The 24,878-nt window shown below is 52.8% G+C and overlaps 1 protein-coding gene across 18 annotated transcripts in view; it reads right to left on the bottom strand.

Annotated features, from left to right (window-relative positions):
* Window positions 1-24,878, bottom strand: part of TNS1 (tensin 1) — a 217,054-nt gene that overhangs the window by 33,791 nt on the left and 158,385 nt on the right. For 14 of the 18 annotated variants that reach the window (XM_084778308.1, XM_084778310.1, XM_084778305.1 and 11 more), the window contains 2 exons: window positions 10,007-11,554; window positions 4,070-4,156 (listed from right to left, as the gene is read on the bottom strand). In XM_084778308.1, coding sequence (XP_084634434.1) covers window positions 4,070-4,156; window positions 10,007-11,554 — 1,635 coding nt within the window. The remainder of the gene's footprint in view (window positions 1-4,069; window positions 4,157-10,006; window positions 11,555-24,878) is intronic. The other 4 variants (XM_084778309.1, XM_084778311.1, XM_084778297.1 and 1 more) reach the window with 1 other exon arrangement.

The raw sequence follows: 24,878 nt of genomic DNA, 5'->3' as shown, positions 1-24,878 counted from the left end.
CGTCTTCCTGTCCCCACTTCCTGTTCAGCCCACTGCAAAGGCTGCCCATGTTAGCCTCACCCTGCCTCCTCCCCACAGCTGGGCCAAGGCATGGAATCCATTATTTCACTATGCTGACTTCCAGAATCCTAGAATACTGACTTCCCAGGTCTCAGGAGCCTGAGGGTTGGGATCCTAGGCCTGACAATCTTCAAGTCTCATTCTCTGCCATCATCGCCACTAGGACTAAGGGGAGTAGGTCACATGAGCTTGGGACATGAACATACATCTGGGACCCTCTCCTTAGTCACAAGTGGGAGTGTGTGCATGTACACACACATATGTATAAACATACACATGCAATGTTGGCCTTTAGGAACACAACCAGGGCAATCCAGTGGGATTCTCACACTTATGTAACCTGAATCCCCCCACCCCATTGTGGAAAATGCACAGCCTAGGCAGCCTCCAACCCTTAGTTTGCTACAGCCACATGGTTGCCTGGGAAGCCTTCCTGCTTAACACGACCAGCGAAGTACCAGGGGCAGAACCACTTCACTCACACACAGCTACTGTGATGTATCTGCATGTGCTCTGTGATAGAGGCTCTGAGGAGCCAGTCAAGGGACAGCAAGAGCAGTTGCCAGCGGTGCAAGTTAGATGTAGAAGGCAGAAGGCACTCCAGAGTTTCCACTGTGTACTGTTTAGTCAGAGGCACAATAGAAACCAAAACGGACATCGTCCTGTCGGTCACAAACGTCTCTGCTCAAAGCAAACAAGCCCCCTAACCTCAGAATGCCCTGATTTACGGAAAAGAAAAATTGAGGGTGTGTCGGTCCCGAGAAGGGGGTGCTGGGAGCATCTACAGGCAGGAAAGAGAGGGGGGTGGCTTTGGACAGCTGGAGCCACACCAGGCTCTGCCAGCAACTCTAGGCTCCCAGAACTCCAGCAGCCTCTGGCTTCTGTCCCGTTTTCTCTTTCCTCCAACCAGGCCCAGCCCTACTTAGGCCTCTGGGATGTGTGGACCAGCCCTAGCCCTCCTTCTGGGTTTATTGCTGGCAGAAACATTAGAGAGAAGCAGACACAGCCATGGCTTTTCGAATAATGTTGTGACAAAGGAGCCACTGGGCAGAAAGCTCTGGGGGGTATGGAGTTGTGTTCAGACCCAAGGTGAAAGGGAACATGGAGGAGCTGCCTTCAGTTCCAGGGCATGCCTCACACCTCAACCACCACCATGACCACCACCACCACCACCACCACCACCACCACCAGCGGCTCTGGCAACCTCTCTGCTATTTCAAGAGTAGTCGCTTCCTTGTTTGGGGGTCCTATGTTGGTGTTTGAAAAAGAGGTCTGTTTCTATTGGAGTCACCCTCCAGGAGGGGCAGAGAACCTTCGCACACATCCTTGCCTGGGACGGCCTCCAAGGCCAGGGCCATAGAAGGCAAAGGTGGTAAGGACCGGAGGCTGTTCTCTGTGTGCAATGCACCTCCAGTAGGGGGCACAGGTAGTCAGGGACCTGATAACAAGGGTGGCTGGGTCACTTCAGCATTGCCAGGATGGTATATGGGAGCATGCTCTGACCAGAGGCAGGGGGATGGACTAAATGATCTCCAAAGAGAGAAGGGACAAAGTTTCCCCTTGAAGAAAAGGAAAGACCCCCCTATGTCACACTCCGCCAGGGCGGACCATTCCCAGAGAGTGGTTCATGGCACCAGCAGCCAGTCAGGGCACTCAGTCTTGGAACACAGTGTGTCACTGTTGTCCCCCTTGGCAAGCCCATAGCTAACCCAGAGTGCCTGGAGAGCTATGGTCTCTCTCTTTAGTCTCGAGAGAGGGAGCCTGACACAGTAGAGAGGAGAGAAGAGAGCCTCATTGTTCCATCAGCCAAGTGGTGACTCTGGACACCAGCTAACAGCCAGGGTTAAGGGTGGGGGTGGGGGTAGGGAGTGGGTCAGAGAGACAGAGACAGAGAGAGAACAGCCCTCTCACATCCCAAAAACTTACTATCAAAGGGGGGCCTGCTTCCTATGCAGGCCTTCGCTGAGGACTTCCTCTGTTCCCTGGCCATTCTTTCTAAGTCTTTGTTTGCCACATGCATACAGAAGCACACATGTGCATGTGCACACAGAGGCACACACACAGTCAGACAGACAGACAGACACAGAGTGTGTATATCCACCCCACAGGAAGGGACACAGGACACTGCAGTGGTATGGCTTAAGTGACCTGGTTGGTCCCTCACTTTCCCTACCACAGGCCTTAGGGTCAGAGGAAGCAAAGCCAACAATGGATTCTGGAAGGGTCTCCTACCAGGCTGCTAAGTACTGAGAACTGACATGGTCTGATGTAAGAATGCGGCCTTTCAACTCATAATGCCCGGCAGTCAGTCCTGTGTCGTCCTCTAAGGGCTATTTCACGAGAGGGTGGCATATGATCTTCCCCACTGCCTTATTTAGACAGGCGGTCACCATGGCCTGATAGCTGCCACATACATCTAGGAGCAGCAGTGTATAGTCAGCCCTTGCCTTCACTGCCCGCAGGAAAGTGCTATGTGTCTAGGGGAGCACATCTCTGCCCAAAGTGCCCTATGGGTCCTAGACAACATGTATGTATGTGATTGTATACCTCTATATAGAGATAGATATAGAGCCATACACATACAAACACGCACACTTTCTCCAACACTGTGGCAAAGCACTGCCACTCTTTTCAGGGGTCACGTGGATAAAAACCCAGAGTCACACAGTGTCATCACCACAGTCACCAACATAGGCCTCTCCCGTGGGCCCACATACTGGTCACGCCCACCCTCACAGACCCAACTCTTCTTTCCAGCCTTCCGATTTCCAAAAGACTGGATTCCTCAGCTCCAGGTGGTTGGACTGGGCATCCGGCTCCATGCCCAGGGCTCCAGAAGTAGGGGGATCCAGGATGGAAGCCACCTGCTGGGCCAGGGTACTACAAAGCCACACTCAATCACACCAGCAGCTCCAGGGCAAGCCATGCCAGCTCCCCTCAGGACAGGCCAACAACTGTCCCAGATCCTGAACAGACCCTGGGGCCATCTTAACACCTCATTCCCCACTGCTGGGCCAGGAAAAAGGCAGAGGGAGAAGAAAGGAGAGAGAGAGGGATGCCAGAGCCATCTCTCGAATGTCTGCAGACGGTGACAGAAGGGTTCGTGGGACTGCAGACACTGCACTGCTATCGGAACAGAGGGCCCCTTGGCCTAGAACTACTGCTTAGGGCTGTGGCATTGGAGACCTCTGGGCACATGGTCTCCTCCCTGATAGTGGCCTTCAGGTAGCAATGAGCAGAAAAAGGATTAGAGCCTGGTAGCCTGTGTGTCCCAGGGGCTGGGGACACGAATGGATGCAGTCCTAGAGAAAAGCTAACAAGAGCTTGATGTAGGACCAGCACATCTACAACATATGTAAGGCAGGGCTTTCCAGACTGGGAACGTGGGCCCTGAACAGTTGAGACACTAGTCCAAAGTCACAGATGGCCACAGGCAAGGTGTGGGTCATGGGTCCCTAGCATCAGAGGGACCGCTATGCAGCAGGTCCTGGGAAACCTCTTCCTGTGTTACATGCGGTGGTCCCGGGGGAAAACACAGCCTGGGTCTTTCTGAGTCTTGGCCCTGAGGCCTAAACCATCCCATCGGGGGTGGCTGAGGATAAGGGGCTGGGGCCCTCAATTGGGTACCTCACTGGAAAGACTGACATCTCCACATAGCTCTCTGGACGTCCCCCTAATGACTTCTGACCCTGTGCCCAACAGGCAAGGCCAAGCTAAAAGCATCAGAGGCCTCCAGCCAAGCAGATGAAGGGGGGGGGCTGGGAGAGGAGGAGGGGAAAGAAGGCTAGAAAGGTAGAGAGAGGAAGAAAAAGAGAAAGGGAGGGAAAACAGAGGCACCTAGTAGAAAGGAGAAAGGAAAGTAGGAGAGAAAAGAGTTGAGGAAGGGGGTGGGAGGGTGAGGGGAGTGAAAAAGGTGTCAAAGGGATCTCATGGGAGCAGGGATGAGAGGGAAGCTGGGAGCTAAAGCAAAGGCCCAGAGCTGCAGGGGAGGAGAAGCAGAGGAACCCACCAGAGAGGGAGGCAGATCGGAGCCGATGGAGAGGAGAGGGTCGGGAGATGCCACTCTGCCTCAGGCCCTGCAGTCTGGCATTGTACACTGTCCACCCACACCCCAAGGGAGCCGGCAGGGAGGGGAGGGAGGCATCAGGCACAGAGAGCACCGCATCAATGGCACAGGGGACAGGTGGACACAGAACACATCGAGGATGCAAGGGGGACGGGGCATTAAACAACACGGAACAGAACAAAAACAAAGAAAAAAAAATCAGGGTTAATCATTGCTCTGACTCCAGGATTGGGCCACACATTGGAGGGCGGAGGGAGGGAGACAAGAAGACAGGGTGGGTCAAGGCCTCTGCTCCTCTGAGGGGCATGTGGCTGGCTCTCCTTTCTAACCCCAGTAGAGAGAAAAAGTGGCAGGCAGTCTGGGGCCTGGAAACGTCGGTCCCGCTAGCCCACACTTCAGTCAGCCCAGGCCAGCCAAGAGCCTCCCTGTCTCTCAAGGTGACCAGCCCCTTCGGAACCCAGGATGGCCTACCAATCTGAAACCCAGGGCCCCGCCCCTTACATCCCTCAGCCCTGTGTAATTCAATCACGTTAGCCTGAGCACTCTTATTCCCCTCATTCTTCTAGCTCCTGCCCCCAAACCATTGGGTACCACTAGTGGAGGCCTTGGGATAAACCTACAGGATGCTGTAGATGATCCTGCTGCATCACTTGGTCCTCAACTCACTGATTAACAAGCTGCCTTTGCATCTCAGGGCCTGTCCCAGTGGCTGGTACTTGCCCTGAATGTTCGATCTGGTCCATACCTGCTTGACTGCTCCTAGCCTTGCTAAGCTCCAACCTCTTTCCTTAGTCCCCGGCTGTTAGGATCTGACCCTCTCAGATGCCTCATGAGCAATTCATACTGAGCTCCCTCTAACCCAGCTCCTCCCACGTTCTCACACCATCTAGGAAGACCTGGACTATTTCAGTTGTTCGGGACGAAGGCCCACGCCTTTGTTCTTTGCGTTCCACGTCTAGTTGACTTGAAAATCTTCCAGGCTGAATCTCTCAAATAGTCTATCATTTTCCTCCCGTCTCTGTACTTCTATTCTGATCAATAGCAGTCACTTCTGAAAGGGCCTCCTCTCTCATCTTGGCCACATAGATGCTTTTAGAATAAGCCAGGTGATGTCACTGTTTGGACCAAGTCCTTGCTAATGCTTCTCAGAACACACACACACACCAAAAACTCCAAGTTCTTAGGATCATCTGCCAGACCAAATTTAAGCTGGCTTCATTTCCATTACCTCTTAGAGCTCATGTTGGTCACTCTGCTGTGGCCCATTCAAAGCACACTCATGCCTCAGGGGCTTCGCGCAGGCTGCGACGGATAAGGCAGCCCCCTCGCTGCTGCTCAGTGAAACCTTTCCCAAGCACCCCAAGCTCCCAGCCATCTTCCATTTCCCCTCTGACACGCCTCTGCTTTATCTCTAACACATTTAACCTTCCACCTAAAATGTTATAATAGTTTAGTGGCCAATGCTGCCATAAGGGTAAAGGTTTTATTAGTTGTCAGCATTTCCCCCAGATCCTGGGCTACCAAAAAAACCCGCCCAGATTAGCGCGCCTGTTGAATGAGCTGTGTGGGCCCTGAACTCAGCCCTGTACGCAGAACGCAGAACGAACTGTGGAAGCTGTCCTCAATGCAAGCCCTAAAGCTTAACGCCAGATTTCCATGCCATTGTTCTCCAGCAACGCCCCCCCCCTCAGTTTTGTCAAGAAGTTTCCGAACTCTTAGCTGAACCTGAATGCTCGGGGCTGCCCATCACTTACTTTCTCCCCTCATCTCTTCCCTTCTCCTACTTCCACCTTCAGCTCCCATCCACCTCTACCCGAAAACACTCTCACGATACCATGACAGACAGTTTCCAATGCCTTGTTCCCCACCTCGGCAACCACGCTGTCCCCTTTTATCATAAAACCACTCCGAAGAGTAGTTGGCAAGCTGTCTTCACTCCTCGTCCACTCCCTCCCCGGTCGCTCATGGTCTGGCTTCTGTCAGCAGCACTCAACTGAAAACATGCCTTTGAAAATCCCCAGTCTACCTAACTGGCCAGGCGGATGGGCTTCTCTCCCCCACCTCCCACCCCCCCACCCCCACCCCATGATCTCACCCTCACCCCTTTCTCCTTCAACTCCTTTCCCATCTTGACTTTGAATGACACACTGCACCAGGCTGCTGTCACCACCCTGAGCCCTCATACTTAGATCCTGTGATGCTTTGTTTCCCTGTGGCCATCTTCCTGACACGCCTATGAGGCAGACCTCCTCGAAGTTCACAGCATTAATCTCCACCCGTGGGAGAAGATTCTAGAATCTGCTGCTTTTCAAAGCATGCATCTCGACCTGGAGAGCCTCCATCACCTCAAACAGAATCCTGCAACTCCATCTTCTATCACACCAGCCTCTTCTCCCCCACCCTGGCTTAAGGGGGCTGAACGCTTCTCTTGACAAAGCTGTAGGCCAATGTTTCTCAACCGTCCTAAGGCTGTGACCGTTTAATACAGTTCCTCACAGTGACCCCACCCCAAACCAGGAAATTATTTTTGCTGCGACTTCATAACTGTAATTGCTACTGTTAGAAATTGTAATGTAAGGTATCTGATATGTAGGGTATCTGATATATGGCCCCCTGTGAAAGGCTTCATTCAACCTCTCAAAGGGGTTGCAACCCGCAGGTTGAGAACCACTGCCTTAGACCATCCTGAATAATCCCCTCCCCGTTGGTCCATTTGTAAGCACGTTAGTTCTGTTCCCTTTAGAACTCATGGCATCACCTAGTCTTTTCCATGCCTGAAGTCAGTACTCTAATCTAGGACCCCATCACCAGGGCTATCTGATAAGCCCCGAGCACCTTCCAGATCAAAGTCACGCCTGCTTTGCTGCCATCCTGCTAGGCTGTGCCAGACACATCTCTGATCATGGATCATTCTCCAGACTAAACTATCTAAAGATTTCTTAAGTCACTGCTCAGCACATCCAAGTATCTCAGTCTGAACTGTAAGAGCATCCTGAGGCAGGATGGTAGCCACTCGCTGCTCTGCAAGCATGCCTTTTGCTCTACTGTGAATCTACTCTACCCAGCAGCCTCACTCACTTTCAAAACTGTATTCATCATGTCTAAATCGAATACCACACTCCGCTCGCTGCTGCCACTGCCCGAAATCTCTAGACAGCTATGAGTTCTCCATTTCTCCCTCATGGGATTATTTCCATGGCTCTTATTACAAATAACTCAATCCTAAAATTCTAGCTCTCTCCCCTCACCTAAACCTGACTCCTTAAGGATAAGACAGGAATCCATCTTCTAATGAATGCTGAGATCTCCTCTAGAGGCATCAGATATAGATCCAACCAATCACGGAATTAGTAGCATGAGATACCTCACTTGGACAGGCAATACGCCACGACCCCTTTTCTCATCTTACTGCCCTGGCTGGGATACCCAATCCAACGTTAGATGACAGTGGACATCTATCTTTACTTTGTTTGTACTATACGTTTCTAGTTAAGGGAACAGCCACTGCATTCTCAGAGCTTAACATCGAAATAAGACAGGAAGGGTGGGTGGGTCCAAATGGAATGCATCAGGACACAGTACTGGGGCATGGAGACCAACCAAGGAGGAAAATGATGACTGGAGGAGTAACACACAGGAGAAACCAAGTCAAGGTCATGGATCTGAGCTTCCCAGGTAACTCAGTGGGTTTTTATGCTGCTCCAACTTCTTGCAGGAGAATGTAGAAAAAGCAGAGAGTGGCAGTGCTAGAAGTCTGTTCTCCCTGGCTCCCAGAACACTCTACGCATTGGTTCTTCCTGTGCCTTTACCTACATAAGCACTGAAAAGCCACTAAAATGATGCTCAGGATACTGTGAAAGCAGACCTTTCCAACACAAGAAAAATTTCCTGACAGGGCATGGACCAAAAGGAACCAATAAAACCAGGGACATGAAACTGTCTGCTCTGTGCGGCTCAGCTTATTTCCTGCCTGAGCCACTTGTAGTTGCTGGAGATTAATAACAAGGTAAGGGGACAGAGACATGATGCCAGCAATATTCTCCTTCCTCCCTGTGACTTCATGACAACCAACACCTTAGTGGCCACAGAACACAGAAGTGGACAATGAAAGCCTCAGAAGCTGGGAGGAGAGAGAGCCTGAAGGGAGCCCACTCCAAGATGGCCTTCCTCCCATGGCATTAGCAAGCTATAGGACAGGGTTCCAGAAGGACAAGAAAATTCATTCTGCCCTCATCTGCCTAGAAGTCCCCTGGATCTGCTCGTCATCACACTAGGGTGTCACTGTTCTTCAGCATCCTGCCCCGCCCCCTCTATAAAACACTGGGAGAATGACACACCGGGGAACTTGGGTGGCCACTCCTCTCTCTGAAGTAAAACTTGTAGGAAACAGTTCCAGCTGACAGAGTGAGCAAGAGGGTGGCCTAAGTCAGGTGCCCAATCTGGACCACCACAATGAGTATTTTGCCCCAGAGCCACGGAGCTATAGGTCCTGGACCTCAAGGCTCAGAAAAAGCAAAGAAACAAATCTGAAAGAAAAAAAAAACCCAAAACAAACAAATAAACAAACAAACAAACAAACAAACACAGCTCTCCGCAGAGGCAAGGCCCCAATGGCTACGTTTTATGGTATAAATACTTCCACTATGGCCTACTGCAAGCTGCCAGAGAGTGGAACCAAGGAAATGTGAGGGCGGGGGCAGATCTTCACTCTGAAGTTCAGGAGAACAGGGTATCCCCGCCCCAGCCCCCAGCCTTAAGTCCAACCCAAGAGCCAACTGATCTGCCCATCTGCTTCCTCAAACCAACATCCATCCTTTCCAGGGAAGGCGTCTCCTCCTGCCTTGCAGCTGGCATGGTGACTCAGCTGCCCCTAAATTTAGGAAAAGGACTGGAGGGCAGAACTAGACGCCTGGCTTCCTCTTCTCCCCCAAAACACCCCACCCTGTCAGCAGAGGAACTGGGCACAACACTCGCCTCACCAGCACAGTCCTTGCGCCATCCCTGCCTGGGTTTCGCCTCACAATCAAGGTGACCATTTTGTTGGGTACAGGATCTCCCGCCCACTTTGGCTGTGAGCAGAAGCATCACAAGCTGGGGCTATGGATTAGCGTGCTCCATGGTTGTCCCTCCCAACATGACCCCTGACCCCTGGCTCCTTCCTCCCAACGGGCTTCTCTGCAGATCTCTCTCTGGGGTCACCCATGGAGTGAGACTTAGCAAGAACTAACTAACGGAACAACTGAGCGAGGAAGACCTTAGCCTCATCAAGATCAAGACTCCTAAAGTCCTCATCATGGGGAAGAGCAGACAAAGCCCCTACCATTTCAGGGTACTCTCACAGGCCTCCTGGGTTGAGCTCAGAGGAAAATAACACCTAAAAACCCTCCCTCTAATCTTCTCTATAACCATCCCAAGGCCCTGAACTTTGAGGGCAGTGAACATTCTAGGAGTGGCGGTCTCCTCCTTACTTACAACATCTAGCCCCTAAGTCGCCGCCTCAGGAAATCCTTCTCTCCAGAAAGCGGTAAGCTTGTACTGGTTCTATTCTGACGCTGCATAATTTTCCCTCTGTTAGAACCATCTATGTACCTATTACCTGACCAAAGCACAAACTCCCTGAGGGCAGGCATGGAGAGACACTGACCTCTGAGTCCCAATGCCTGGTTTGGTGCCTAACAGATAATCTGTACAGGAAGGAATGGATGGCTGGGTGTGCACTCCCAAGACCTCCTCAGGCTGAAATCATGCTGTCAAAGGCCCCTACCTTCTGCTGTGCCTACTTCCCCCTCTGCCCCCAATAGACAACAGAGACCAAACAGGGGAAGAGGGTGGGGAAATGGGAGAGCTCTCCTAGGCCTCACAGTCTTCCAAAGCTGTTACCTGCTACCCGGTGGGCTACCAGCCCTTCCAGGTTCAGCGGCTCTTCCTCCGGAGTTCGGGAGGGGTCTGAAGTAGTTTCCTTTGGTGGAAGCTGAGGCTGAGCGATGAGACCAGGGAGAGAGGCTGGGGGCTCCTGAGGCCCCGCAGAGCTATGGGGGCTTGGAAGAAAGGCGGAAGGGGCTGGACTCTTCGGATGGTAACTCTGGTTGGCTCCAGCTGGACGCAGCTGATAATCATAAGGTGCATAAGACCTGCCGGAAGAGACCAACTCCCGGGTGCCCAGAGAATGCCCACTGGGAATATAGCCAGATCGGGACTGGGTCAATGGGTGGGACTGGCGGGAAGAGCCCAAGAGGGGCTGGGAAGAGAGTGGGGAAGCCCCTGGCCAGGCCCCAGGAACACTCTGGGACTTATGAAGAGGGGCAGCAGCTGAGGCTGGCTCCAGGTCCAGCATCAACATACTGAGGGTTTCAATAGACTGTTCGATCTCCTGCTGGGAGGCTGCCCTTGGGAACTCTGGGAGAGCAGGTATGGGGGTCTCTGCTGATAGCTGGGGGCTAGGCTTGCTGCTGGCAAGACTCGGCAATGGGGCTCTTTCCTGCTGGCGGGAAGGTGGGTGAGGCGGCTGCTGCTGCTGCTGCTGCTGCTGCTGCCATGAAGTCAGCCCCCTCTGCACAGCCTCTCGGCTGCTGCCCCCACGGGCTGGAGCTTGGGGCAGCTGGGGCTCCACATCTGGAAAGGACTGGGATCGGAATAGACCACTGGGGTCATAGCCACAGTGGGCATTGGTCACTTTTTGTGACCAGGCTGGGTGGGGTCCCTCACGCTGGTAGCCAGCTAAACCCTCCTGAGCGGAGTAGGAAGGCCGAATGGGGGCCGAGTGACTGCTGTGGACAGGCATCACCCGGTTGGCAGACTCATAGGGGTAGCCTCCACCATTGAGCATAGGTTCTGTGGAATAGGGTTTGTCCAGACCATTGGTCAGTGGGGACAGGGTCTCTGTGTAGCCGCCTTCGCTGGTGTTGGTGACCCCGTCCAGGGAGGACAGCGTGCCCATGCTGCCACCACTCTGCCCATCCTGGATGGGAAGCTCATCATCCAATATGTCCGTCTCCCGCTCAGATGCCAGAGCCCCACCGTTGACATGAACCTGGGCTGGGACAACATGGCGGCCAGGGGAGGACACAGTCGGGCCCCCAACTGGGTGGGACCTGAGTTGCTGAGCCCGGTACATGGCACCTTGCTTCTCTCTGTCTACACCAAAGCCACTTAGCAGACGATCAAGCTCTTTCTTCTCCTGAGGACTCAGGGCAGCAGGGGCAGTGGCAGCCCCGGAGACAGGCTCATCGGTCTTGTCTGTTTTAGTGGAAGCTGTGGAGTTGCCGGAGTCGCTGCTCACAGACAGTGTGTGCTCCACATGGTTAGGAGTGGCTGACAGGACAGGCCTTGCAGTAGTGACAGGCGCTGAGCTTCCATTCAGGGAATCCTTCTTCTTCACTTTGGCATACAGGCTCCCATCCAATGGTCCTTGAGTGTGACCCACAACTTCTGCACAGACAGAAACGGAGACAGCAGGCAGCACATATCAGCAAAAGAGAGCAGGTGTACTCGGCTGTGATGTTCCCCCACAAAGGAGCTAAATGTTCCCATTCCCTGAACCCCAAACATCTTTCTCACTACTCTGAGGATGGTGAGGGGAAAGTACACCAGCACCCCTGACCAAGCTTTGGGGGAGTCTCCTCACTTGCACTCAGCTTCAAGCGAGGTACAGTGTCAGACTGACCAGACTGACCCTGGCCAGTGCTCAGCTGTGGGTTATAACGCCAGCTTCCAAACCAGAGAGGCACAAATTACTCCATGGGCCTTAGCAACCTTCTTTTTAACATGAGGGTGAGGGGCTGGAGAGATGGCAATGGGCAAAACATTTGCTGCACGGGAACAAGGAGCTGAGCTCAGTCCTCAGCACTCATATTTTTAAAAATAGGATTAAATTCCTGGGTCAGCCAAATTGGATGGGCAAGCTACAGGTACAGTGAAAGACTGAGGAAGAGACGCTCGGTGTTGACCTCTGGCCTCTATGTGCACATGCGTACAAGTGTGTGTACACACACACACACATACACACTAATGAGATGTAACGAAACCATGTTGGATCATACATGGCGGCCCCTATATACTGAACTCAAGGCGCTTCCACAGTTGAATGAGTTGCTGCCCTATAGCTGGTATCATGGTAAGACCTCAGCTACTCTGAGGCACGGCTTCTGTTACCATGAGCACCATCAATTACTGAAAGGGGACACCCCGCCCCTACTCAGTCTCTATGGTGGCCGCTTCAGGAAGCTTCCTCTGCTCCCATTCCTAGGAGCCCTGCCCTGGACTAGAGGCAGCAGTACCAGGAGAGGAGGCGTTCCCTCAAACAGAAGCACACAGAAAGTTTAAGTGTGGACACTGAGACCTTTGCTGAAGACAATTTTCAAGCAGGGGAGCCAAGGGGAGTCCCAAAGGATGGCAGGAGAGCAGGGAGGATGTGGAGGTATAAATACCTCCCTAAAAAAAATCATTCCCTGGAAAAAAAAAGGGGGGAGTTGAAGAGCCCCAGGAGGTAGGGCCCTGGGCAGGATCCACCCATGCTCAGTGTTGAGCCAGGCAAAGAGGTGGAAGTCAAAATTACAGCAAGACAAACTGGCCCTGGCCTTCCACAGTTTAGTTTTAACTCAACACAAAGAATTTGCCAGCATAGTTCATACAATGCTATTCTTCCCTCCCACTGTCACATTTCCAGAAGTTTCTCCATTTTTCTCCCAGAGCACTGGTGGGCCCCTAGTGCCTTACCAGCAGGCTTCATCCAGGAGATATAGGCTGCTAAGGAAAATAAGGCGAGTTGAGGTGGGATTGCAGAAGCCCCCTCCCCCACCCCAAGGCCAGCACTCAGACCCCTGAATGGGGAAGGCTGGACTAGAGTGCTCCAGCAGCACCCACACCAAACAGGAAATGTTCTGCTCCTGTGGAATAGGGCACAGGAAGGTCTGTAGGGTGCTAGGGTCAGAGCAGTAGTGAAAGTATCTTCAGTATGAGGTCTTAGGGGTGTCCTTTTGTCTGTAGACAGCTCTGGAGATGGCCTCCCCACCCCAAAAAAAGAGCAACACTTTCTCTGAGAGGAAAAAGTGAGTGCTAAGTGGCTTAGGGCCAGAGGGCTGACTCAGAAACTGCCCAGGCAGTCCAATGACTTCACACCCTAAGGAGTCGGCAGCCCTTCTCCAACCCTCCCAGGCCCGCCCCCAACAGATCTCCCCTTCTCCTGACTCTCCAATCCACACCCTAGGTGACAGTGGAAAAGATACCTCCCAAAGGCTGCACCAACTCCAGCCAGGATTCCCCAAGTCATACGCAAAGCCAGACACAAGAGTCATGAGAGATACACATCCCGTAGAAGTCAGTCAGACACACCAAGATGTGCTCGCACTAAGGTGCCCACAGAGGGCAGAGAAGCACTGTGGGGACGTGGGGTCTGTGTACGTGTCCAAACACCAGGAACTGACAGAATCCAGACCCTGTCTCCATGTATCAGATATGTCACTAGGCCCTTCACACATGCAGTATCGCAAGGCCTGTCTGTCACTCAAGCAGTGTTGTGCCGCCAGGAAAGATGGAAACACGGAGGCAGAGATAGTCAAGAGAATCCATTTAAAATGTGTGCTACCTGTTCAAGCCAGGTTCTCAGTGAGAACTAATTTACTTTAAAGACCATGAAATCTGGATTGCACAACTTTTTTTTCTTACTTTCTTTCTTATACCCTGAGGAAAGTGGGGCAGGGGGAGAGGGGAGAAGAGGAGAGAGGAGAGAGGAGAGAGGAGAGAGGGGAGAGGGGAGAGGGGAGAGGAGAGAGAGAGAGAGAGAGAGAGAGAGAGAGAGAGAGAGAGAGAGAGAGAGAACACAAAAGGCAGAAATAATCCAAAATAAATATTTAAATTTAAAGCCACAAACACTTCAAGAAATACAAATGATCTGCCATACCCAAGAATTATCCCTCAGGCCAAAAGTAGGAGCCACTGAAAACAAACTCTCATAGAGAAGCTTATGGCCAAAAACAAGTCGTCAGACGACCACAAAGCAGGAATGCCACAATTGTGCTCCTGTGCATGAGGGCCCACACACCACAGGCCACCACACGTCACTCAAGAGTTCTCAGAGACGCTGGCCAGACACTACACTCCAACCTTCCACACATGTTCCTTAGGTCCATAGAGCTACAAATCTGTCCCCCAGTTTCCACTGAGGCCTTAGGACCTACGCAAGCAAACCAGGCCTAAGAGACTACAGGGTACTTCTGCCCGACAGCCCGGAGCTCCCAGGGCTATGGCCTGAGTGCCACCAACCAACCTTGGTACAGATCCTAAAGAAGACTGAGGTGTGCCCTGCATGGTTGCCTCTGCCTTCCTTGCTCTTATCTCCAGAGAAGTAACGTGCAAGATAGGAGGCTTCCCTCTGGCCCTGTCTCTCTGAGAACTGGCTCCCTGTTTATGGCTGCTCCCAAGGGGAGACAAGTAGCTAAGCCAAGGGCTGCCATCCCCAGAGACTTCTGAGGTGGTCTCTGGAGGGTGGGTCCCCTGGCCCAGTGGACAGATAGAGTTGGTTCCGCTCCCCACCCGACCCCTGACCCTAGGCAGCTACAGACCCTCCACGCAGACTGTAAACAGATGCTATCGTACCTCTCGGGCCAGGGCTCCTCTATAGGCCCTCCACAGGCCCACCTGCCCTGCCCTGCAGCTTCTTCCCTCAGCTACAGCAGCCATGAGAGCCACTGGTGATGATCCATTCTGAGAACGCCCAGACCATCCCAGCATCTACCCAGGAGTTTGTGAGAGAGGAGCATTCCCCAAGGCAGGCAGAGGCATGCAGGCTGCTTCTCACCCTCAGCACTTGACTGACCTCTTTGGCCCTGCCTGGCTCCTCCTTTCCCCTCCTGGCCAGGCCTCACTCTTCATTGATTTTGAAAATGTCAATATTAAACTTGTTCTGCCATGTAACTTATCTCACGTGGGCTGTTGTTCTCAGCAACGTCCGGAATATCAACTGCCAAGGCACTGAATCTTACAAAGAAGATCGAAGCGGTGTAAATTATTTAATTGAATACTGTTTGCAAAATATAAATAATTGCAAATATCTCTTGCTGTCCTCTGGAGGGAGGCGGGGGGGGGGGGCCCTCCGACCCTCCAAGCTACCACGGTACCTTCACTGATTGATTGGCTTTTTACCTTGTAACAAGGACAACACCAAGGACATGCAGGCCACCCAGGCCCCAGCAGGGCATCACTGATAGGCCAGTGAGTGGCACTGACCTGTGGAGCACTCTTACCCTCCTCCTCTTAGGGACACCCAGGTCAGGGCCTCCAGACCCACCCCACCCCCACCCCATGCCAGGACACACACTCTCCGGCTCTCTCTTCCTACCACAGTCACATTAAAACCTATTTAGCGGGACCACAAGAAGCCGGAACACAAGGCTGGTTTCAATCCATCAAAGCAGGAAGGGCAAAAGAGAAAGGCAGACAACAGAGGACAGGAGTGGGATAAAGTGGCAGGGAGACAAGAGGGACCTTTGAGGGGCTGGGGTGAGGGGAGCTAAGGCTCCTAAGCTGAGGATTCACCAGACATAGGCCATCCAAGTCCCAAAAGTCAGCGCAAGCATTTCCAAGTAAGGCCACCTGAAATAGGAAGGTGTTCATGACTCATAGAGATCCGGCAGAGAAAGGTCTAGCTGGGAGGGGTCATGGGTCCTGGCCAGATGACAACAGACTAGAAATATTAACAATCCTAGATACCCAGATTGTCTCAATCCTGGACAGTAAGCCCCTAGGCTCCAGAGCAGGCTGGCTGGTCATCATCTTCTGTCACAGGCTACATACTGTCTATTTCCTCAGGAAACTGACACGTCCACAATGGAATGAAGGCCTCATTCGCTTTGTCTGACTTTCTCTCCTTGCTGGTTCCAGCAGCGGCTGGGAGAAAAACTCATCCTTGGATGCTGGGCCTGACAGCATGCACTAGGGAGCCCTTTGCTCCTCCAGGGCAGGGATCCAGATGGGCAAGTCATGGTTTTGGAAAGATCTGAGGAAAATCCCCAGCTGACTTGGATGTTGACCCATGCGCAGAGGCTCCCTCCCAGTAGCACCCCGTGCAGAGGTATGCCAGACAGCAATGGCAATACTACCACAGGCCAGGATGCAGACAGGGCAAGGCCCGTCCATCTGATGCACAGAACAGGAGAAAATGAGTGCAAGGTGCTAAAGTTAAACTGATGTTTGGGAAGTGTTTTCTAAATATGGTACTCTAATTCGGACTCTTCCGGGGGGGGGGGCAGGGTAGGGGGGTATTATTAAGAATGCAGATCCCCGGGCCTATCTGAAAGATTCTCGCTGGGAGGCCAGAGTGGGGCTGGGCTTCAGCACTGTAAACATGCTATTTGTAGCTTTGGGATCTGAGGTTCGGATCCGAACGTGCAGCAGAGAGAGAGAGAGATGCTGCTTGTTGAGCCATCAGGACAGACAGCCCAGGCGTGCAAAGTATGAGGTGCTGGCCTGCCTGGCTTGGAGAAAGGTTTCCCCTTTATGAGGGGGACTCCCAGAGGAGAACCCCAACCTGAGAGGGCAGCAGGTGTGTTTGGAAGGGTGAATGGTTTCTGGAGGACTTCAGGATGGGTCAAGTGGAAGAGGCGCCATGCCCACCCTGGATACTATGGGCAGTTTGGAGGAAAACAAGAGGGTTTTTTTTTTTGTGGTGGTGGGGGGGTCTGCTCATTAAAAGTAAGACTGGAGGCACGGTGGTGTGATAGTACAGGCCTCTAATTGTAGCACTCAGACAGCTGAGGCGGGAAGATGGTGAATTTGGGGCTATCCTGGGCTACACATTAGGACTTGAGTCTCCAGAAAGAAAAGTAACACTTGGGGGATTAAAGGTGGTGTGAGACTGGGAGGTAGATGAGCAACGGTGAAAAGTGAGGCTAAGAGGCTAAGAGGAAGATATGTCCTACCTTTTTCAACAGACTCTGGACCAGCCATGGAGAACATGGAAAGGGTACCATATGGTAGCCATCAGGGGGAACTGGTAGTGACCAGGAGGGCCACAGAGATGGGGTTCTAAAGTGGACACAGAGGGAAAGGATGCCTTCCTCTATCCTCCACACCAGGCACGCCCTTCACTCAGAAAAGCAGCCCCCGCCCCCCGCCTTAAAAGGGCCTAGTCAGCTTGCATCAACTACTTAAGCCACTCTGGATTGGCCTCCAAGCTGCCCGTGAGGGTCTGGATGCTTACTCAAGCGTTTGCTGAGTGGCAGCATTCAACAGCTAAGCTCCTGGAGCAAGGTCCGGCACACCCAAGCACGCTGTGCTCGCCTCTCTCCGGTCACTGCTTTCCATTTTCCAACAGCTCCCATTACCAGAGCGCTTCCTGATGGGCAGACCAGATCTCTTTTATCAGTCTGGCTCCGCCTGCCTTTTGAATCCTCCTCTTTGCTGCCCTCAGCACCCCACACAGCCTCCACTCTATTCTTACTAGGCTATTTCTGTGCTCTTCTCTTGAGGCGGGCAGCACATGCTGTTCCTCCCCGCCTGAAAAGCCCTTCCTCGCTCTGCTCCTGAGGCTCCCGACCCCACTGGCACAAACCTCCGTCTCCTCCTTCACACCCAGCAACAACTTCCTTGGAGCCTCCCGTAGGACGGTCCATTTCCAATGCCCCGTGAACCCCACCACACACTGCACGGCCATTACTGATGGCTGCGCCTCTAGTTTCTCTAGCCCCGGTACCCAGATCTATGTGATGGTATCTGTGATCTATGTGAACAGGGCCTCTTGGGGTTCAATGTAACCCTACAGGCTATCTCTATGGAGAACACAACTCCCATAGTCCTCTTCGCCTTACATCTAAGTTTGTGATAGTCCTGCCAGTCCAACAAGCGCCTTCTTTACATATAACCCAGTAGACAACCAGGGATTCAAGGTGGACACCAAGCCATCCCCAAAGCACCCTGCTTAAAAGCATCACAGCAAAGGTACTCATGAAGCAGGGGATCCCTCCTATTTCACAGTGTAGACCAAGTCCTGACTTAGGCAGAACCTAACCCATGGAACTCCCTAGTGACACTACAGGCCAGGGCGCAATAATTTTCCTAGGCCAAGGATATCTTGGGGGTATCTGATGAAATTCTAGAATATATTTTAAATATCCATGCATGTTGCCTATAACTCAGGGAGTAAGTGACCACTTTATAGTCCATCTATGGCCCCCAAGTTAAGACACATTCATCTGAAAGTCGGGGTGCTGCTTCTGGGACTAGTGTGAAGAATCCAAACTCCGTGCAGAAGGAGACCACACAGACTGGATGCAAAGCCTTTAGGGAACCCAGAAGCTTCCTGCCCAGAGTACCCTAACAGCTTTGATCAATTCACAGGGCTGATGAGGCCAAGGATTACCTATGGCCCAGCAACTCCAGGGACTCCTAAGGTGGCTTGGCCTAGGTGGCAGGGACATCCTAGGCTCAGTGGCCAGCCTGGCTTCTACTTGGGGTAAAAATCTCAACTATAGCCATTTGGGAGGGCATCAGCTCAGGCTGCAGAGAGCTCTGGGAATTTCTATAGAAGGGTGAGCATCCTCTGGGGTCTAAAGACCAGCAAAATGAGATGGTGAAAGGCCACACCCAAACCTCTGAAGGGAACCACAGAGGGGATACAGCCTAGCAGACAGGAAAAAGAAGGCACAGGCATGGTCCAGAGAGCCGCCCACTGGTGTAATATAGGCAAGCTTGGGGCCTCAGGATCCTGTAGGCAGAGGACAGGTGGCCCCATGGGTGGCAAAAAGAAACCCCTGTGTTTTTATCACTCTGAACAGAGTGCATCTGAAGGAACCCTTCACGGTTATAGAAAACGAGCAGTGGGGGGTGGGGTGGGGGGACAAGGCTGGGTTGCTGTGGTCTCTCCACAGGTCAATGTCTGTCCTGTGTGTGAGTAACCTCACCAGTGGTACACACTGGTCACACATAAGCCCACCTCCATGGATGCAGGAAGGGTGGGGCGCCAGCCCATCCTGCTGAAGCAAAGGGAAGGGGTGGGAGGGGAGGAGGTGGGAGATCCCAGTGTCCAGAGACAGCACATCTGGACTTCTGGCTAGGGAAAAGTAGGGAGAGTCAACTCTGAAAGGAGAGAGAGAAAAAAACCACAGCTCCTGCCTAGCTCCACCGCTCTAGACTCGGGTGTAGCTGAATCGAGACCTGGATGGACTCAAGGTCGGCTGAGCAAAAAGGAGCCATTTTACAAGCCTCGGGCTTTTAGAGCTGAAAGGCCCACAAGGATCCATTCCCCCCACTTTATAGGGTGACAGAGGTTCCCAAAGGCTCAGGGGAGCTAGAGGTCACTTGACAAGGAAGGACGTTTCACACTGACACCTGAGTCCACGTGCTCCCGACTGAGTGATGGCTCAAGGTGAAGACCAGAGTGGCACCAGAGAGGAAGAAGAGGACAGCTGTCCAGCTCTGATAGGAAACCAAGGCTATATATTATACGGAGTCCAGGACAGTGATGGTGACAGAAGTGTCCCCACACCTTGCTTAGGAAGGACTTGAGGTGCTGTTCCCACCAACCACTCCAGTTGGATTCATGCCCTGCCCTCCAGAGGGAGGAAGTGGGAGGTGGTGGCTGTGACCTTCATTTCTGAACCTTCCAAGCAGGGACCCTACCAAAACGCCAGTGATCTACCCTGGTCACACATCAGCCCGTGTTCACAGGACAAATGTGAATTTCCCTGGCCAGACTCCACCTGTCCTGTCCCAAGGAGCTCAGCAGTCCTGGTACCCGACTCCCCAGGCTGGTGCTATAACCAGGGCCTGGCGCACCCGCTCCCCACCCTCGCCTATTTGAGCCCCAGATAGTCCAGTCCAGGCACATTCAGGATGGTAAAAATAGCTACGAAGTCCTCTGCCAGGCCAGGATGCTGCCTGGGCACTGAGAGACAGGGGGGGTTGGGGGGGGGAGTGCACGCCCTGGCCAGAGAAACAGCCAAGTGGCTTAGAGCTCTGCCAGTGAAGATGGGGAGAAAGCAGTGAATGGAAGCATTAGGGTCAACCCTGGGGACCCCGCAGTTTTGTCTACATAATAGGGGTGTGCCCCAAATAATACTTCACAGGCCACCTACGATGGGTTCCTATGGAATTCTCTCTGCCCCCCCCCCATTTGACTCAAGATGAACCCTTGCCCAGAAACACCAGAGAACTCAGATGCACCATGCTCCTCCACCCAGCTACCCTTTCCACCAAACACTATAACCATATGGTGTCCTAGTGAGCGCCTCTGGGAGGGGACAGCAGGCAAGGTTGACACAAGCATGTCCCAGTGCACTCAGAGGTGGCCCTGCATAGCCTCATACCCTCCCCGTATCGGATCAGAGAGACTCGGGGGCTCCAGGCAAAAAGGCCCCAACCCCAGGCCCAACAGAGACCAACGCAGGAGACACACAGGGATAGCTGCAGGACTGCACTTACCCTCTGAGCAGAGACGGAGAAAAGCTGTGAGAACCCTCTGATTTGTCCCCTCTGCTTCAAGTTTCAAGTAATTTCCTGCCGGGCTACAGTTCTCAGGCTGAGTGTCCTCCTCAGACTCCCTGGGACTGTCAGGAGTGGGAGGAGCCAGTGCCGACTGGCCCTGGACACACACACACACACACACACACACACACACACACACACACAACCACTCCCTCTCTCCCTCCCTCCCTCCCTCTCTCAGCTCTAGCTCGCTCTCTCCCCCTCTCGGCTCAAGCTCACTCTGGCTTGTAGAAAACCAGTGGGATCAAACTCTGTCTGTAATCCCAGCCAGCTGGGTCCCCTGGGCTTCACTTATCATCCTGCAGTTATGCAGCTCTTGAATGACATCACAGTGGCTTCCCCTCCAGCCGAGCCCTGCTCTGCTCGAGTCCCAACCCAGCCCCAACCTCAACCCCAGCTCAACCTGCCCCGGCACAGGGGTTGGACTCCAGCCTCCCAGCCCAGGCCAGCAAAGTCCCAGTTCCCAACCAAGGGCAGCTCCCAAACAAGGGGAGAGACTCCAGAGCAAAGGGAGTCCAGAGGGACCGAGGGAGAGAGATGGGCAGGGCTACCAGACCCCGGGAGAAAGGAGCATTCTGTGAGTGACCAAGATTTCTTTCCCCAAATTTTCCACATTTTCCCCACTCCCAGCAAATGGAAGGCAAAGCAGATGACAACAATTTTCCAGCTGCTGAGCAATAAGGTGAAAAGGGTTTCCTCCCCCCCTCCCCGCCCCTCCCGTCCCCACCCCTACTCCCGCCACCTCCAGGCAGAGTGTAGGAGCCAGGACACTTCCATGGCTTAGAAGAAGAAAAAGAAAAGGCCCTGTGTGTCCCAAAGAGGGCCTGGGTGCCACTGGACAGAACTCTGGGAAGGCGGGGAGGGGGCGGGGGCGGGGCAGAAGTCTCAAACAGCTTTGGCTTCTGGCCCAGGAACCTTGACACAGACTGAGTGAGGTTGCTCAGAATGCGGGTGGATGTCTGACTGGAGTGTCTACAGCCGCCTGGAGCGTCTGCAGCCTCCTGGCTACTAGTTCTGTTTCTTGCCATCTGTGGCAGCCACAAGCAGCAGGAGCACTTTTCCAGGGTTCAGGACGCCCACTGTCCTCCTCAGCCAGGCAGATGTGTGGCCAACCACTCAGCAACACACAGGCAGGTGCCTGGAAGTTCTCACCACAAGCTTGGCTTGCCCTAAAAGGTGAAATCCCCAGAGGACAGCCGCCAGGACGACCGGTCCTTCGGTGTTGTTCATGACTTAGTTGGACCTCAGCTGAAGTTTCCAACACAGTTCCCCAAGCCAGTGGGGACTTTGTTTCGAGCCTGGATGATTCCTCCTCTGTCCTCCCTTGGCCCCCATTGCCTTGTGACATTTAGGTGCTTCCACAGCTCAAGGCTGTAGCAACTTTGCACCTGCCCTTCCAGCTCAGGATGGAGACAACCTACTAGAGAAAAGCAAGGGACTCTCCAGCTCCCACTGTGCACCGGTCATCACACACTAGCTCCTTTCTTGCCTCTCACCGCATCTGCTATCTAAGAATACAGAGAAAATATGAGGGAGGTGGAACTAGAAAAAAATGCCCCATATCTTGAACTCCAAACCGATAGAGACCATACTCTATAGGGATGACTGCAATGGCCCTTTTGTCGCCACAGAACCTTCTAGACCTAACCAACAAAGCCCAGGCTCCTGAGAGGATTAAGGTGTCCCCACCGACATGGCTATCCCCACCCAGCCCAGCAAACAATAGCAGCAGCCCAATTTGATTTCATTTGCCCATCTGAACACCATCTGTAGTATTTTGTGAATTACTAAAATAAATTTAACTTAAACCAGTTCTGAGCACCAAATCCCATGAGATCACAGAGTTGCTATATGAATTATACACATTTTTCTTTTCCTTTGATTTTTAAAAAGAAATCTGTTGATAACGGATCTTATGTGGCCCAGGCTGGTCTTGAACTCACTTTGTAGCAGAAGATGGCCTTGAACTCCTGATCCTCCTGCTTCTACCTCCTAAAGGGCCCGGATTACAGATGTGCACCACCATGCCTGGTTACCCTTTTCTAAGTACCATAGGTACTCCTAAAGTCAGTTCATAACAAATCCAGCAGCCTTGCCCATGCACAGTGCAGGGAAACATCAAATACAACAGCAAATGCCAACACTGACCCCATCAGGGTGGCCTTCAGAAGGCAATGGAAGCCCCTGGAGAATGTGATGTCATTGAAACAATGAAGCTACTCAGTACAGCTCTGCTCTGACATCTGAAGCGGCCAGCATTCCCTGCATCCATGAGACCGTCCTGAGTGTGGTAGACTCTAGAGGCAGAGAGGTGGACCCAGAGACCTCTGGCTGCTTCCAGGTGCCCAGGATTCATCGAGTCCACAGATACGTTGCTGCCATGGGCAGCCATCCCAAGCTCTTTCCTAGAATCACAACACAGTCAGCCCAGGGGACATGCTGAGTTCAGCTACTGGTCCACCCGATCCCATCCATCCAACTCTGGGAAGCAGAAGTCCCCACAGATGGTTAGAGTCAGAGCCAAGATCACAACTCAGGGCCACTGGCTCCCGGAAGGAAGTTACCCTGGCTGCCAGATCCAGGACACACACCCAGAGAGAGGTGGTTTGTGGGTCCTAGGAGTTCCAGAACATAAGAGCCACAAGCATCTCCAGCTGGTCCACACAATGGCCACTCCTCGTTGGAGAAGAAGCTCCAGCCTGCAGGTCCAAGAACTGCCCCAGCCTGCAGCTCCAGAAACTTCTTTATCCTTCCTCCCTGAGACAGCTTAAGCCCAGCAGTGTCCTTATCTGGGGGGAAGGGAGTTCAGGTTGCCATGGCCACAACTTTGACAGGCTCAGTCCCTTCTCACTGCTCTGCTTCCTGTTCCTGCCTAACCCTTCTCTCTTTTTGCTAGCAGGTGAAAAGCATCTCCCCAGGCCTGACTCTTGGCTCTTCTTCAGAGTTATTGTCTCTTTCTCTATGTGTGCACAGGTATGCCTTTGTGAGAGTGAGCATGTACTTGTGTGCCTGTGTGCCTGTGTCAGAGGTCAGCCTCGGGAGTCTTCCCTAGGCACTGTCTTCTTCCTTTTTGAGACAGAGTCCCTTACTGGGACTTCACCAAATAGGTTAAAGTCTATCCATTGAGCCCCAGGGATCCTCCTGGGATTACAAACACCTATCCGCCACACCTGGCTTTGTGCATGGGTACTAGGACAGAACTGGGGTCTCCATGCTTGCACTTTGCCAACTAAATTTTCAGTTCAGCCCACGGCCCTTGTTCTTAATGGACAAAATGACTGTGTGTTTTGACTGCTGGCAGTCTTGGGGTTAGAACAGAAACAGGAAACAGAAGCCAGGAAGGCTACTTCATGGCCTGTGAGTGGGTCCTTGAGGGAAATCTGGCAGAGATTAGGGTGGGGGTGTGCAGCAGCAGGTGGTAGTTACCCAGGGAACAAGTAGCCAGAAACATTGTGGGTTATATCTGGAAGAAATGCCATTGGCATATAACAGGTAGACCTGAGTTAGATAGACAGAGGTAGGTGCAGGGAGGGGAAACTGAGTTCCTAACAGACTGGACTCCAATTCAGCCACTTACTACACGATCTTGGCTGGCTTAGTTCCCAGCGTGGCAAAATTCACAGAGGAGAGCACAGGGCTCTAAGATTTCTTGTCTTAGGGAGAACCCTGGATCATCAAGGAGGCAGCAGGCATAGTCAGAGGGGTGGGGGCAGGAAGAAGTATTCCTCACCCCATGACAGACGTGGTGCCAAGGTGCTAAAGGTGCAACTAGAGGGAGGAGGAGGGACGCTGAGAAAGAAGGAAAGGAGGCTGCTTGCCTGAGTTGGCTATAGCAGTGACATGGTGTATGTGTGCATGTAGGGGTGTGTACATGTGTGTGTGTGCGCACCTGTGTGTGTACAGGAGTGTGTGATTGTGAGTGTGCACAGTATGTGTGCACTTGAGCATGTGCGTGCGCGTGTGTGTGTGTGTGTGTGTGTGTGTGTGTGTGTGTGTTAGAAACATGTTCCCAGAATGCCCTGGGATTACTCCCCCATCCCCCAGAACAGAAGACCTGAAGAAGGACAGCTCAGAGCTACAGGGGCGGAGCAAGTTGTAGGAAGCCAGCCTTCTGGGGGATCTCCACACCTATTCCAGGAAGGCAGCAGGCATAGCCATTTTGGGATCTGTTCCCTGAGAACAGGACAAGATTATGCAGGAAGGGGACCGTCAACTCCCAGGCAGATGTGTGCACTAGATGAAAGACAGAGGGATATCCACCATGGCCCTCCTGCCC

The sequence above is a fragment of the Acomys minous genome (genome assembly GCF_964271855.1).
Source record: "Acomys minous genome assembly, chromosome: 4".
In the NCBI taxonomy this organism is placed as follows: Eukaryota; Metazoa; Chordata; class Mammalia; order Rodentia; family Muridae; genus Acomys; species Acomys minous.
This window is presented reverse-complemented; position numbering and strand designations above follow the sequence as displayed.